The sequence below is a fragment of the Eschscholzia californica genome, unplaced genomic scaffold (assembly GCF_041429995.1).
Source record: "Eschscholzia californica isolate CP2 unplaced genomic scaffold, dmEscCali1.0.p SCAF_4, whole genome shotgun sequence".
NCBI lineage: Eukaryota > Viridiplantae > Streptophyta > Magnoliopsida > Ranunculales > Papaveraceae > Eschscholzia > Eschscholzia californica.
In genome coordinates, this window is record NW_028238461.1 from 56624097 (window position 1) to 56638542 (window position 14446).

Genomic DNA, 14446 nt, shown 5'->3' on the forward strand with positions numbered 1-14446 from the left:
ACCTTTTTACTCCTTTCTAGTCAAATTTACCGCAAGTCATGGCTACTTCACCTACTTGTCCTTCACCTCCTCCTCCTCCTCCTCCTCCTCCTCTGTAAAAAATTCTGATGTCGAAAACGTTAACCGGCGGTCATGGCGATCTCAGTCAGACCCTTCTACTATACTTTCGACTCTTCACCGAACCAGATGACTCCAACAACTCGACTCACTCCCTCCATGATTCTCTCGAAATCTTTCATTCCAAACCCTCTCCTAATAAACCCTCCCCCCTCTCTCTGGTACTCTCTGTTTCCCCTCTCTCAAAAACCCATTGGCCGATTCATTTCTTGAAATATGAAGATAGGAGCAGAAAGGGTAGAGAAGGATTATCGAGGTAAGTAACATCCTATTGCTTAATAAAAAGAAAAGAAAATTAGGGTTCTTTGGATGAAAATCCTTTTTGTAAATTTAGTTGTGTTTGAATTTGATAATTTTTTTAAGTTCCTATTGTATAACTACTACCATAGTTTGGATACCAAGGGTTTTATCATTTTTATGATCATGTTTAGTGTAACAAAAAAAAAACATTGTCTCAGTTCAAGAAATGAGCTTTCTGATTGGTCTTGTTCATGACTTTAAAACATTGTCTTGGATCAACATATGAACTAGTAATATGTTAATTAAACCCGAAACTCGGATGTTTATTAGAAAGAAGGGTAGTAGTAGTAGTATTAAAAGAGTAGAGTGAATCAGGATTTTGAAAGTGAAAATGGGGATCTTATGTTTCCCATTTGATTTTAAAATTACTACTACTATTCTAGACGGATGCATGAATTGGTTGGTTTATAGTTAGTTTATAGCGTGTATGGTTGGTTAATAAGACTTTCTTCCTTATAGGTAGAGCTTGACGAAATGTATTCGGAATTTATTAATTCCAAGTCACCATCTCTTATGTATGCCAATTTGTAGCCGGGTTGAGATTATGCATCGGGTTATGCCAAAATTTTACTAGCTAGCCTGTTTTATTCTTCTTTCATAGTTTAGATTTTAGAGAGCATTGTGAAGAACCTAAATAAAGGTTACCCGAGTAAAAGAACTGCATTCACATAATTTTGGATAAGATGCTTCTTTCGTTTTAGAAACTAGTATTATAACATAGGAGACAACTTTCACACTTTGAACTGGCAAAGAATGCCTAATTTAATCTTTTTTCTGTATTTTTAATATGACTTTGACTCTTTGATATTAAGTTTTGTTAAGTCTTGCCAATGAACCCACCTGCCAGCTATCTCTCTGTACATGTTACTTGTTTTTGCTCCTCAAATACTTGGTCAATGGCTAGATATGATGGCGACTGTTATTATTTCGGTATCATTGGATCATTTTTTGGCAATGTATATTTGAATGATTGATATCTCTATGAAATGAAACTACGGACGGTGGGTTGTGGGAAACTTGTAAGTATCCTTCTTTTTTGTATTTAAATACTATCGCAAGTTTTGATTCCTTCCTACCCAAGAAACAAGAACCAGTCATGGCTTCTCCTCCTCCTCTTTCAAAGCTTACTAGTCTCGAAATTGCAGTCTTTCCCGATCTGAACCTCAACAATGTTAACTCATCCTCTCGTGGTTATCCCAAAAAACATGTGATCTTCTGGCTTGATCCTGACTGCAGATTGACTACTATATGCGATGATTTGACCTCCAAACACCTTACTCTTCCAATCAACCAATCCCTTCGCGATGCCATCCTTACTTTTGAAAGCTATTACTTCGAACCGTATAATTTTTCAGACACAGTCCTCGAAACCCTCCGAATCCCACTTGAAGACCTTGTCTATTCCCCTGGTCACGCAATGAGCAAAACTTTTGGGATATGGAAGATTCGATTAAAACTCGTGCCCCGTGGCTCTTTCTCTTCATCTAGCTCTTCCTCCCCTCCACCTGTTCTGGAAAGAGAGGTACCTTCTGCACCTCCATATCCCGCCGATGGCTTGTTCTCTCAAAAGGGTAAGTCTGTATCTTCGTCGGAATTGGGGGAACCTTCAGAATCTCCATATCCCGATGGTGACTTGTTTTCTCGAAAGGGTAAGTCTGTCTCTTCGTCGGAATGGACGGAACGTCCAGAATCTCCATATCTTGTCGATAACTGGTTCTCAAATACGTGGAATAACTCGTGTGGTTACGAATTTTGTGAGGAGCAGCGGCCACCTCCTCCTCGGCAACCTTTTGTTTACAGGGCTCCTAAGGGTGGACCTCCGGGTACTTTTGTGCCAGCTAGTTTTGCTGTGGCAGCTGTAGCTGCAGGTTTGGTGAGCTCTACCTGTGCTTGGGCGGAAGGCCCTGTCGCTTATTTGTTCTTCTTATCAATTTTTTATTTTTTCCTTGACGCAATTAGATAAAATCATGGATCGCTGAATGTATTTGTGTTCTTCAACATTATTTACGATCATTGATGTTCAAACCTTAAATTATGGATATTGAAATTCTATTGTGTGGGTAATCACTTTCTCTATAAGAAATTGACTATTGTTGATCGTTAGGTGGTATCATGTGTTGCACATTTTGATGGGGAGCGATACTCGCCGTAAATTTTCAGTGAAAGAAAGGTTGATCGATCGATCGTTTTTTTTTTTTTTTGGAGAATTAATTATATATAAACCACTACATCATATTTTAATGGATGCTCGGCAGATTATTGTGGAGACCCCAAAATTGCTGCAAAGATGATCTGTTGATCACGCAATTGTAAGTGACCCTGAAGCGCCGGCTAAATAGAAGTAGGCAGATGGTTGTGGGTGTTCCCTTTCACTGAGAGGTTTCTGATCAAGGAACTTCCTTTTCTGCGGATCTCTATTTTCTTTTAAGTAATGATGTTCAAAACAAAATAGAATTTCACTCCAAATTTTGTACCTCCAAAAACTATCTTTTTTTTTTTTTTTTTTGTTAAAGCCTCCAAAAACTATCTTGTTTGTCCACAGCAGTAGCCAAAATGAAAAACCTTCACTGACACCAAACCACTACTTTTTTTTTTTTACCCCTTTTAAATTTAAGTCATTGGATGGAAGAAATGTGGGATCCTTTGATAAGTGAGCTAAATGTTTTTTTTTGTCAGGATCAAAGTTGGAATCCTAAATATGGACCTTGTCCCTTGATCTTTTATCAGTATAGGACCCTCTATGGACCAATCCACAATGTAGATTTTGGAATCTATATTTGTAGAAAACCAAATAGATTCGTGGATGATATGGATGTATATTAATGAGACAATGAAATCACGATATTTAGGAGATAATCCCGTCAATAAAATAATTTGATGGAGAGAAAATTGAGTAGAAATCTAAGTGGTAGGTCTTTTTATATAGTAGGCATGTGCTAAAATACTCAAGGATCTTGATTTTGATTTATGAGCTCCAATAGACCAAGATTGATTTTGGTTTGAAAAATAAGATTTTGTAAAGAACAGACTCTCAATTTAAGGCAAGCAAAGTACTTTTGAAGTAATCATAAAACTACTAATATAATTTTCACCGGTAAATAATAATTTAATGAGTAAATAATATACTATTTGAGAGTAAGATCGAACTACTTATTTTTTAGTGCTTCCTATGGCGATTTCTTGAATCATAAAACCTCTTCTCCAAAAATCACCATCACTCTCTTGTCTTGTGGCCTAGTGTTTATCAATGTTACAAAAGTGAAGTCTATCACAAATGAGGTGATTTTGAACATCATTCAATTGAGTTTATCAAAACTCAAATAGTTTTCAACATGTGTCCTTAAAGTTGTCCCTCCTACCTAACTGATTTTGGAGTTAGGGATCATGGTTCCCCAAAGATAGAAATCATTATATTTTGGGTTATTTTTCTAAAAGTACGATGGTATTTGTGCATGACCTCCTAACTATTGCAAAATGTGGAGGTGATCTCTTTTTCTATCTTTTTGTCTGACTTATTACTATCACATTTTCTCTTCCTAAACTCCCATTTTGTGCGCCAAGCGTCGCGTTACTATCACATTTTCTCTCCCTAAACTCCCGTTTTGTGAGTCAGGCGTCGCGTCAGGTCATCAACTGTATGGGAATTATTGCTTCTATTGTCAACTGACAATCAATAGAGGTGACAATTCTCAGACAATTGACAATGATGACCTGACGCGGTGTCTGATACACAAAAAGGCAGTGTAGGACGAGAGAATGTGACACCAACCGTTCGTAGAGGGAATGATAAGAAAATGAGTTATCTTGACATTTCGCAAAAGTTAAAGAGCTACGTGAGATTGGTCATCTTTAAAAGGCCAATAAAAAACAACACTTATATTTTACTTACCATGGTATTGGTAGTCTTTTTTGTAATTCACATCAGCTATTTCACTATTTTTTCATACATCTGTAAACATCGTATTACTTATAACGCACAGTTTATAGAAAGAGAAGACAAGGCACAATGTCAGAGTGAAAACATAACAAAAACAAATTTAAACATACACTCTCATTTGTAACTCTGGGAACTAAAGGAAAAGCCGCAATATAGATCTTCTCAGAACTTCGTTGCCGAACACGAACCACAAATAGGACTTGAATCCTTTTATGTGATTTTAGATGTTTGACCTGTGTAGATTTGATAAGTTAATATGGGACTTATTTGATTAAACATTTTCCATTGCCAAATTACAACCGTCCAGATGTGTGGATCCCACAACTATTACACTTTTAACATTAGGATCCAACGGTTAAAAACCCATTAGAATAGTACAAGCTTTTAAAATTTACCTCTTAACATCTCTATAGATCTAGAACTACTCTATCAACCTTGATGTACCGTCACATACTGCATAAACTCCCAATCATTTTCAAGCCCAGCCATTGTTTCAGGTGATAAACAAACCTCGAGATCTACACTACCATTTCCATCTCTCCCAGGGAACGCCGAAATCTTGCCGTCAAACTTATTCGATTTCCCACTTCGAATCGCCAATGGTCGACCCCACCCAAAATCATTATCGTACATTGGAAACCTAGGTGAACTCCCCATAGTAATTGATGCCCCATCTAAATTTCCTAAGGGGAAACAACGTGGACTCTTTTCCCACTCCTCCACGCACCCGCGCACTTTAGCATCGTTATGAGCCAAAACGTTCCGATTCAACTCAGCTCCGCACCACCGTAGATCACGTGACAAGACATCACCTACTGAAGCAACGGTTGGGATACTCTGTATCGCGTTACCGAAGTAGTACTGGTCCACCCGCGGCTCTATTCTCTGACGACAATTGACGGCCATTCTGAACGTCGTTAACTTTGACGGCGATAATTTTCTCGCACGTGTGATTGAACGCCATAACTGAGCACATAGAGATTGAAATGATGAAATTTCAACCGTTGGATCAACAGCAAGAACATTTTCAGTTTCTAATCCTTGATCCTTCTTTGACCTTGTAGTACTAAACAATTTCTCAATCACAGACGTTATCATTCCGTTAGGGTTTTGATTCTCATCATCGTCATTGTTTTTGTTGTTGTTGTTCTTCCAGTAATCGTTGCTTTGTTTTCCCATGATTTCAACAGAATTAGGTAATTTCTGTACCGAATTAGTATTATTTGCTCTGAATTTCAGTTTCAGAATTGATTCTCTACTGAACCGAAAGATTCTCTCTCTAATCGGAGCGTTTTCATCAAAAGTTACTTTCGGAGGACCGTCCGGAAACCTAATTACAGCAGATGAATCTTTAAAGTAATTCCGGCGAAAATCAGGTTGTTTCGTTAAACCTAAATAAGATCCTTCTCTGCAAATCTCAGCAAAAGTATTGAAGAAATTCCAGAAAGATGTACCGTCAGCGACAGAATGATTAACGGTACAACCGATGAAGACGCCGTCGGAAAGCTCGGTGACTTGAACAGCTAAAATCGGTTTAGAATGACCGTCGTAACTGACGGCACCGCCAAAAGCAAAAAACTGTTTGATCGAATCTGAAGGAACATGAGATGGAGAGAGAATATCACTGATAGAGAGATGATCGGCATTGGCGTGAATGAAATCAGCACCGAAATCATTACAAGTGATGAAGATGACGCCGTTAGAGTCAGTGAGGAGACGACCGGCGAGAGGAGGGAAAAGAGTGAGAGTTTGAGAGAGAGAACGTTTGAGTAGAGAGAGAAGAGAATTATTAGTAGGAGTAGAAGGACGAGTGAATAAAAGACCTTTTTGAATGTAATGACAAGAAAGCATAGGAAGATCAGAAACAGATAGTTTGAGATTACCAATGGTGGATTTGGTTTCTGGATAAACACTACATTCAGAAACAATTCTTACACAAGTAGAAGTAGGCATTTTGATACTCTCTCTCTCTAACTTTCTTTCTTGTTCTTTCTTCTCACTCTGCTTGTGTGCTCGGTAGAGAGAGAGAAAGTGAGAGATTGTGAGATAGAGAAGAGTGGGTGTGAGAAGGGGTTTATATAGGAGCCGGGGGGAGAAGGATTAGGATTTAGGAGGGGGGTTATTTGGGTTCATGCATTTATTGTCTTTGTTGGCAGTTCTTGTGCTGCTGTTTCAACCTTTTCTCTCTCTCTCTCTCTCTCTAAAAAAAAATATTCTAAATGGATGATGGATATGATTGAGCTGTAACTGACTTAGTAGAGTGTGGCACAACTGTGAAATAATCGGATAAGGTAAAATTTACGATTGTGAGGTTCCTTCTCCTATGTGTCATTATAGCCGGTGTTGTTAATTCATTCATATTTTTTCTTTTTTCTTTTTTTGTTCAAAGTTTTCTATTTTTATTGAGTAAAATGTTTCAATTTTTAAACCACAATTATATTGATTTTTAATATTTTACTATCTTAGTTAAATTTGACACTAACTAAAATAGTATACTAGTTCAACAAAAAAAAAAACTAAAATAGTATACTAGCTAAAATTTCTTAATTTATGCTCATTTTGTTATAGGAAAGTATCCCAAATTCACTCTAATATATTGTTGTAATGGATAAATTTTGATTAATATGATATATCACTACTTTTGGAAGATCATGTCTTTTGAAAATGAAATATATTTTATTATAGTAATTGAAAATTTTGCCAATGAAGGACTATATGTGAGGACATTTATTAAGGGATTCGTCACAATGTCACATAATTTAGTCTTAGAACTTCTATACAATATCATTTCTGCTCTCAACGACCCTTGGCTAGAGCAATTGCCAAGTTGATTTTCATGTTCTAAGTTTCGTGTTCGAAATACATACACATTTATTATATTTTAAAAGAAAAAAATGTATTTTAAGTATAAATATTCAAGATGAACTCTCTAAACTAATGTAAGAGTATTTGATAATCTTATGCGATACTTAAGTACTTAGCCAAAATAAGTAGTTGTTAATTGAATAAGAAAAACAAAAAAGACATATTTCGGCTGGCATCTGAAATCTCAACAAAAGTCGGTTTTAAAGTCAACCGTATTAGAAATTCAGCTTGATTTAGAGAATGTACCGTTGCTAAATAGAAAATGTTAAATTAATTCCTAAATTCATCTTCTAATATGATGATGAATGATGTGGAGCTCAAATCCATCGCTCTTTATATGATCTACACAAATCTCAATAAAATAAACACCCATTAATTAAACATTTTTAGTACATAAGCTAGCTGGATTAAAATTAATGAAAATTCTAGTTTGCTTATATTATTAGAAACAACTTGGGAGAAATCAAGAAAAGTCGGTTGATTTGGAAACCAAATAGATTTTTCTCTCAAACCGCCCATTAATCTCTTCTTTATTAAAATCACAGCAAGCAGGGTTTCTCCTTCGTTTCATCTTATTCTCTATCTCTCTAATTACAATATTTGTTAAGTATTTGACTTTGTACAAGTTCAGGGGATTTATTTATAATTCGACACCCATAACTATATAACGTGGCTTAAAATAATTAGTATATTAATAAGAAAAAATAGTAAATAATTAATTAACAATAGGAGCAAGTGGGGCTAGTTGGCTGGTCCAAGATGAGGAAAGCCATCCACCCATCCATCCATGTATCTCGACTCATTCTATTGCGTCTACTGGATACAGCTACTTACATCCTCTGCATTTTGCACTTCTCACCCCCTTCTATTCAATGTATTTGTTTGTGAATGTCATTTTTCTTCTTTCTCTTTTTTGTTAATTTCTTTACTTTTATTTTTATGACAACAAGTTCTACTTGAGTTTGTAAAAATCATGCTCATGTTGATTTTGTTTAGTATTTTTTTTAAACATTTATAAGCAATATGGTTTAAGGATCGACCTACTCTCCTGAACATGTTTTCCTAAGAGGAAGGTTGTCTCTATGTATAACTTGTGGTATTCCAACTCAAAATCAATTGACAATGAGTGAGAGGATCTATCTATTATATTCTTGGTTGCTAGTTACACCTCTTCCATGTGAGACTATTCTCACACGTCCCCTCACTTGTGTCGTGGTTAGCATAACACATGTATTTTTCTTTAGTGACGTGAAGCACGTGTGGCTTTTAAGCTTATCACATGTGGATCTGGCTCTGATGCCATGTTAAGTTTGTGGTCATCCAACTCAAAACCAATTGATAATGAGTGGAGAGGACTTATACATTTTATTCTTGGTTGTTAGTTACCCCTTCTCCCATGTAGTACTAACTCACAAGTACCTAAACAGATTCTAATTTTTGTTACACATCTTCTGTTTAACTAGACGTTGTTATATTTATTTTTCACAAACAAAACTAGGCGAACCTAAATCAAATTATGGTTCAATTTGCAATAGAAAATAAAAACAATCTGACAGATACATTGTTGTCAACTAATCTCCGAGTGGTGGCTCTTAAAGTTCAATTTGAGGCATATATCACAAACCTCAATACCATACACCAGCATAATCTTGGGTATTCATTGGAGTCAATTCTAATCCAATTGGGTTTTAGATTAACAATTTGGATACAAAATTCAAAGGATTTTGACTTATTCTTATTAATTATTCATTTCTAAAATAAGCATTTGAAAATATAGGAATAAATAGTTCGATAATATTCTTTTTTTCATAATAATTGTAATTGTTCTAGTAAGTTGAAAAGTGGCATGAGCATGAAATCAGTATATTATAAAAAAAAACATCTTCATTTAGAGTTTTAGACTGGGAAAGGGAAATGTCCCAATTGAGCACTTAAAAAGGAGACAAATTCATAGTACCTAGAGAAATAAGGATATATGTTTGCGAAATTATGGAACCCCACTTTATCATGGTTTTTTCTACTTTGCAACAAAAAAATATCATGTTTTTCTCTACCAACATTCACTCAAATAATTATATGTTTATGTCAATGGTAAAAAATAAAAACATTTAGATTCCATTTGGTTGGAATTCATGTATCTATGTCCCAAGAGGAGATTCCTCCTAAAAAAGCAAAAAATAAAATAAAACAAAAAGATAAGGGTCAACAACTAATAACTCAGTTGATAGTGCATTTACTCCAAAATTTTAGAAGTTTCAGATTTTCTTTTTCAGCGGATTTGAAATTTATAATTTATTGAACACAAATTTATTCGAAGGTATACACAAAATAGTTCGATGGGTTGTAGGTCAGTAGTTTAGTTGAACATTAGAAATGTTTTTGTAAGGATTTAAGTATGCCGGTTATTGTGCTTATCAATGTTATTGTAATAATTATAGTAGTCCATTTTCAAAAATATATTAATAGGTAAGGGGTGATCAGGTCTTTTCACAATAAACCAAGTTTGGGTGTTTGGTAGTAGGGCAGGACTACTTTGTTTTTTCTCAAATCTTTCCCATTTTAAATGATTGCCACTAAAACTACTAAGGGTGGTGATTAGAATCAGTCTAATCCATGAATCTTCTCTAAAACTATGATATTATTTTGGAATTGTTCTTTCTTGACAAACTAATATGAGACAATTGTCTTTAGAAGAACCCTAAGACTAGTAAGAATATAAATTATACAAATAAGGGATGAATGTAGTCATTTTCTATGTAGTTATTGTGATGTATACCTCTTAATATTGATGTACCTAATTAATTACATTTGTATAATGTTTAATGATAATGGGGTTTGAAGAATCAGAGAATGTTGAGTACTTATGCTTTGGTCATATATTAAGTAATGTGACATGCATTGAAAGAGATAATTGGTGTGCAAAGAGAGAGAAAAAGAAAAGACAAACTTGTATCATGCATATAGGGCCAAAAATTAGTGGAAATAACTCGTATCATGCATATAGGACCAAGAATTAGTGGAAATAATGAATGGATTATCTGCACACATGAACTAGGAGGAAATGGGAGAGGTTTCTTCTTTTTTCCTATTTGGATTACATAATAATCCACTTTCTTAATTATTCTATTTAAAATAGAGACTAGTATCTCAGTTCACCAAAATTATAAAACCAAAATCAGTATCTCGTCTAGAAAATGTGTCTTGTTCACCCCAATGCTGACTAAGACCAAATTTATCAATAACGTGTGTCGTTTCTCTCTCACTTTTTGTAAATTTAGCTGAAGGTCCAATTTAGTTTATTTTTTCAAGTAAAAAGATTAATTATATTTTGTTTGATTAAAAATTCGGTATTTATATATTGTTGGGTTAAAAATCTTAAAAATATATTTTGTTAATTGAAAACCTAATATAGTTTTTATTTTTGTAAGGATTTGCAATTTTTTTGCAAATCTCTTGTAAACTGTTCCAAATTACGTAAATACCTAAAAAACTGAAGACTAAAGAATTAAGTGATCTTTTTTAATTAGAACAAAAATTTTACAAGGAATTTTGATAAAATTTTCCATTTCCATTTAGGAATTCAAAAGATCAATATTTGCGTCTATAGGCGCCTCCCAAAAGCTATAGGAGCCTCCTGTCTGTAGGCACCCGTACAACCCAGGAGACGCCTCCCGAGTACCCCTCTTGTTCTTCTCTTCATCGTGTGTTCTTCTTTTTCTCTCTACTTTTTCTAAAATCCGAAATTTCCATGGTGTTATCTCAATTACAATACTGTGCATTTTAACATAAATTACTACAATACTGTGTTTTCCTAAGCCATGAATCACCTAAATCTCTGCTCCAGGTATAAGTTTAATTTGTTCTCTCCAAATCTTGAATTCAATTCCTTCATCCAATCTAATATGATGTGCATTCTCAACTAAAATGGATGAAGTTATTAGTTCTCTAACCAATAAACCTTCATATTTCTGAAATTTCTTGATCCATGAAATGAAGAACCCTAACGATTATCAAATGGTATTTTTGAGTTTTCAATCTTTTGAATCAATGAAACAAAGAACCCTAACCATGAAACAAAGAACCATCGTTAAAGGAAGAACCCTAACCATTTGATAATGGTATTTTTGACATTTTCATCTTTGAATCCATGAAACAAAGAATCCCGACCATGAATGAAGAACCCCAACCATGAAAACACAGGGGAAAATCCATGAAACCGTAGAGGCGTAGATTGATTATTTGATTAGAGGGCTCCGACGGTCTCAATCTGAAACCTAAAACAAGGTCTCGGACTGGCCCAGCCCGAGACCTCTCGGACTGGATAGTCCGACCCTTCGCGGGCTTGCCCATTCCAAAGAAATGCACTGGGCCTCGGACTGGTCAGGCCGAATGGGGGGGGGGGGGGGGGGGGGGGGGGGGAGGGTGGGCGCCTACAGCTATCGGGAATTGACTGTAGTCAAACACCTTGGGGAGGCTCTTATAGCAGTTTTGGGAGATGCCTATAGAGGTCCCAATCAACAATAGCAAAAATATTGGTCCTCCATTTTTTGTTGCAGTGGTTTGACACCCACTCCAGACACGGAAGTCCCACTTTCGTTGTCATAAAAGTGTAAATACAAGATTTATTGAACTTCAGTGTAAGTAGAGGTAGAATAAATTGGGTTTTAAGCCCATTAGGACGATCTTTAAGGGCAGATATATAGACTTTAAGGTTCAAATGAGACAGTCATAATGCTCATTCAATTCATGAATCTTGATGTATCTTTATATTATTTCTTCGTGATGTATCAATGTCTTGTAATGATGACTCTTGTGGTCAGTCTAAAAAAAGAAATAATTGACTATCTAAATAAACGGGCCGAAATACTGATTGTCCAAATATTTGTTTCTCGGGTCAAGATGGAAAGGGGTCTGGGTTGTAACAAGATGGGCTTGGGCCCATATGATCGTACAGAATGGCCCAGCACGTCCTAAAAAGGATTGTGCTTGGGCCGAATGAAGATAGCGAATTTATCAGCGACACGCGGTCTCCGTTTGGCATACTGAACTTTACGACACTTTGTCTTCACTCCATCTCCACCGTTCCACCCCCCCTTTTGCAGAATCTGTAACCCTAATTTCTTCCTACTCGAGATCCCAATTAGGGTTTAATCCAAGCAAGTAATGGAGAAACCCCAGATCTATCATGAGAAACAAAGACTACAATTCTGCCTCTTGCACGCTCTCAACAATCTCTTCCAAGTAAGTCTTCTCTCTCTCTCTCTCTGTCTCCCATTGATCTCAATTAGGGTTTATTCTGACATAAAACGTTATAGTTCAGGAACAAGATGCTTTCACTCGTGAAACCCTAGACATCGTAGCTGAAAAACTCCTCCTTATCGATCCAAACAAGGAAAATCAAACTTGGATTCCATTCTTCAAACCACATCATAATTCAATCACAGGTAATTACGACATAAATGTTTTAATTTCAGCTTTAGAAGAAAAGGGTAAAACTGTTGTTTGGCATGATCGTCGTAATGGAGCAAATTCAATTGATCTTAATAGATCTGAAAATGTTTTAATGGGTATTGTTCTTAATATCCCAATTAGGAAATTTGGAGGACTTTGGAAAAGTCGACATTGGGTAACCCTAAAAAAAATTGAGGGAATTTGGTACAATTTTGATAGTGATTTTACTTCTCCTAAACCCTTTAAAGGTATTGATGAATTGATACAATTCTTGGATTTCATTATCAGTTTAGGTGGACAAATTTTACTCATTTTACATGAAAATAGTGATTGATTTATCGAACGATTAAATGATCGATCTTTCCTTTTTAGGGTTTAACTGGTAATGTACAATACAGTATAAAGATCTAATGGAATTCCTACTGAAATTAAGAAAAAAGTGGTTATCGCACAATTTGATTGGTTTTATATGTGTTTTTGTCTCGATTTCGTGTTTCGTGATAATGTGTATTTCGTTGCTTAACCTTCCCGAGGTATCTATGCGAAGAAAAACAATTGGTTTTAGTGGACGTTTGAGAATGAGGGAAGAGATTAAGGAAGAAGATGAGAAGTTGGGTGAACTTGGGGAGATTATGGTTGGGATGTTACCTAGTGATCTTGCTTTTACTGTGTTTGTTCCTTCTGTAGAAGCTTTCAAACAAGATTTGAAATTGTGGGTTAACGATAGTTTGATAAACCAAGAAGAGAATGACAACACTTATGCCACGCTTTCTCGGATTCTAGGGTTTTCAGCCATTCCTCGGAATATAGTTTCAGGAAATGTACCGTCGGAGAAGGAAGTGAGTTTCGATTCTATCTCTGGATTTAAGTTATATATTTGGAGGACGATGGATGGGACTTTGGTAGTTAATAGAATTGAGTCGAAAAGGGTTGATCTGAGGAGAGGAGAGATCATTGTGCATGTTATGAATGGTGTTATAATGGATGCTGAATTTGAGCAGGCAGCCCGACCTGATGATGAAAATGAAGACCGAACTTAGCCGTTGCTGTTATTTCGAAAAAACTTGGGTTCTTCGCTCGAGTAAAATCGTGACATGAATAGCTTCGACAAATGATTTAGCCTACCTTTACTAAGACATGCAAGTTCTTTGGGTATGAAATTAGAACTGTTGTATATTGAGAAAAACTCCTGTGTAAACACTGTTCTGACACTTCTTTTTTTTGTTAATAGGAAATTTCTCTTACGATTAATTATGATTTTAAGTTCTGAATTTATATTGATCATCTTTTACCGGTATAAATATGATTAGCTCCATTATACGACTATTATAAGTTGATAATATGTTTCGTAGAGAGTTTTTTCAAGACAGTTCGCTCTATTATGGCTTTTCAGGAAGCCATCATCTTATAGAAAATTTTCTTAGGACTATGTGTTCCAATTGTTGCAGAATGGATTTATTGTATCCAAGACGAAATTCTAGAACCTCCTAATCTATGGGGTGGTCAAATCATGAAGCTTAGGGATTTTTCTTATCGAAGATTCCATGTGCCCATCCATAAAAGTTGGACAATTGCTAAGCTTGCACTTGCACCTACAGTCTAGGCTCTACACGCCCCTGCTTTCAAACGATGTTGGATGTTTCTTCAATGTTTTCTCTTGCTGTTTTGTGGGGGATGGTTAGCAGGCAACTATTGCCACAATACAGATACATTTCCCATGAGTAATGTTAAGCCCTAGATTTGGAGTAAAACTCCTATAAGAAAATACCCTAAGGT

At 35.7% G+C, this 14446-nt stretch overlaps 3 protein-coding genes across 3 annotated transcripts; 2 read left to right on the top strand and 1 right to left on the bottom strand.

Moving 5' to 3' along the window:
* Positions 1-4620: 4620 nt before the first annotated feature.
* Positions 4621-6537, bottom strand: LOC147546639 (putative acetyltransferase At3g50280). Its single transcript, XM_086673899.1, has one exon. It carries the CDS (start codon positions 6305-6307, stop codon positions 4784-4786), a length of 1524 nt encoding a protein of 507 aa, XP_086530025.1. The 5' UTR covers positions 6308-6537; the 3' UTR covers positions 4621-4783.
* Positions 6538-12245: 5708 nt separating this feature from the next.
* On the top strand, positions 12246-13921 carry JOSL (JOSEPHIN-like protein). Its single transcript, XM_086673904.1, has 2 exons — positions 12246-12460; positions 12540-13921. The coding sequence occupies exons 1-2, from the start codon at positions 12383-12385 to the stop codon at positions 13002-13004; spliced, it is 543 nt and encodes a 180-aa protein (XP_086530030.1). The 5' UTR covers positions 12246-12382; the 3' UTR covers positions 13005-13921.
* LOC147546641 (Fasciclin-like arabinogalactan family protein) lies at positions 13081-13921 on the top strand. The gene has a single exon (XM_086673903.1). It carries the CDS (start codon positions 13081-13083, stop codon positions 13708-13710), a length of 630 nt encoding a protein of 209 aa, XP_086530029.1. The 3' UTR covers positions 13711-13921.
* Positions 13922-14446: the final 525 nt, after the last annotated feature.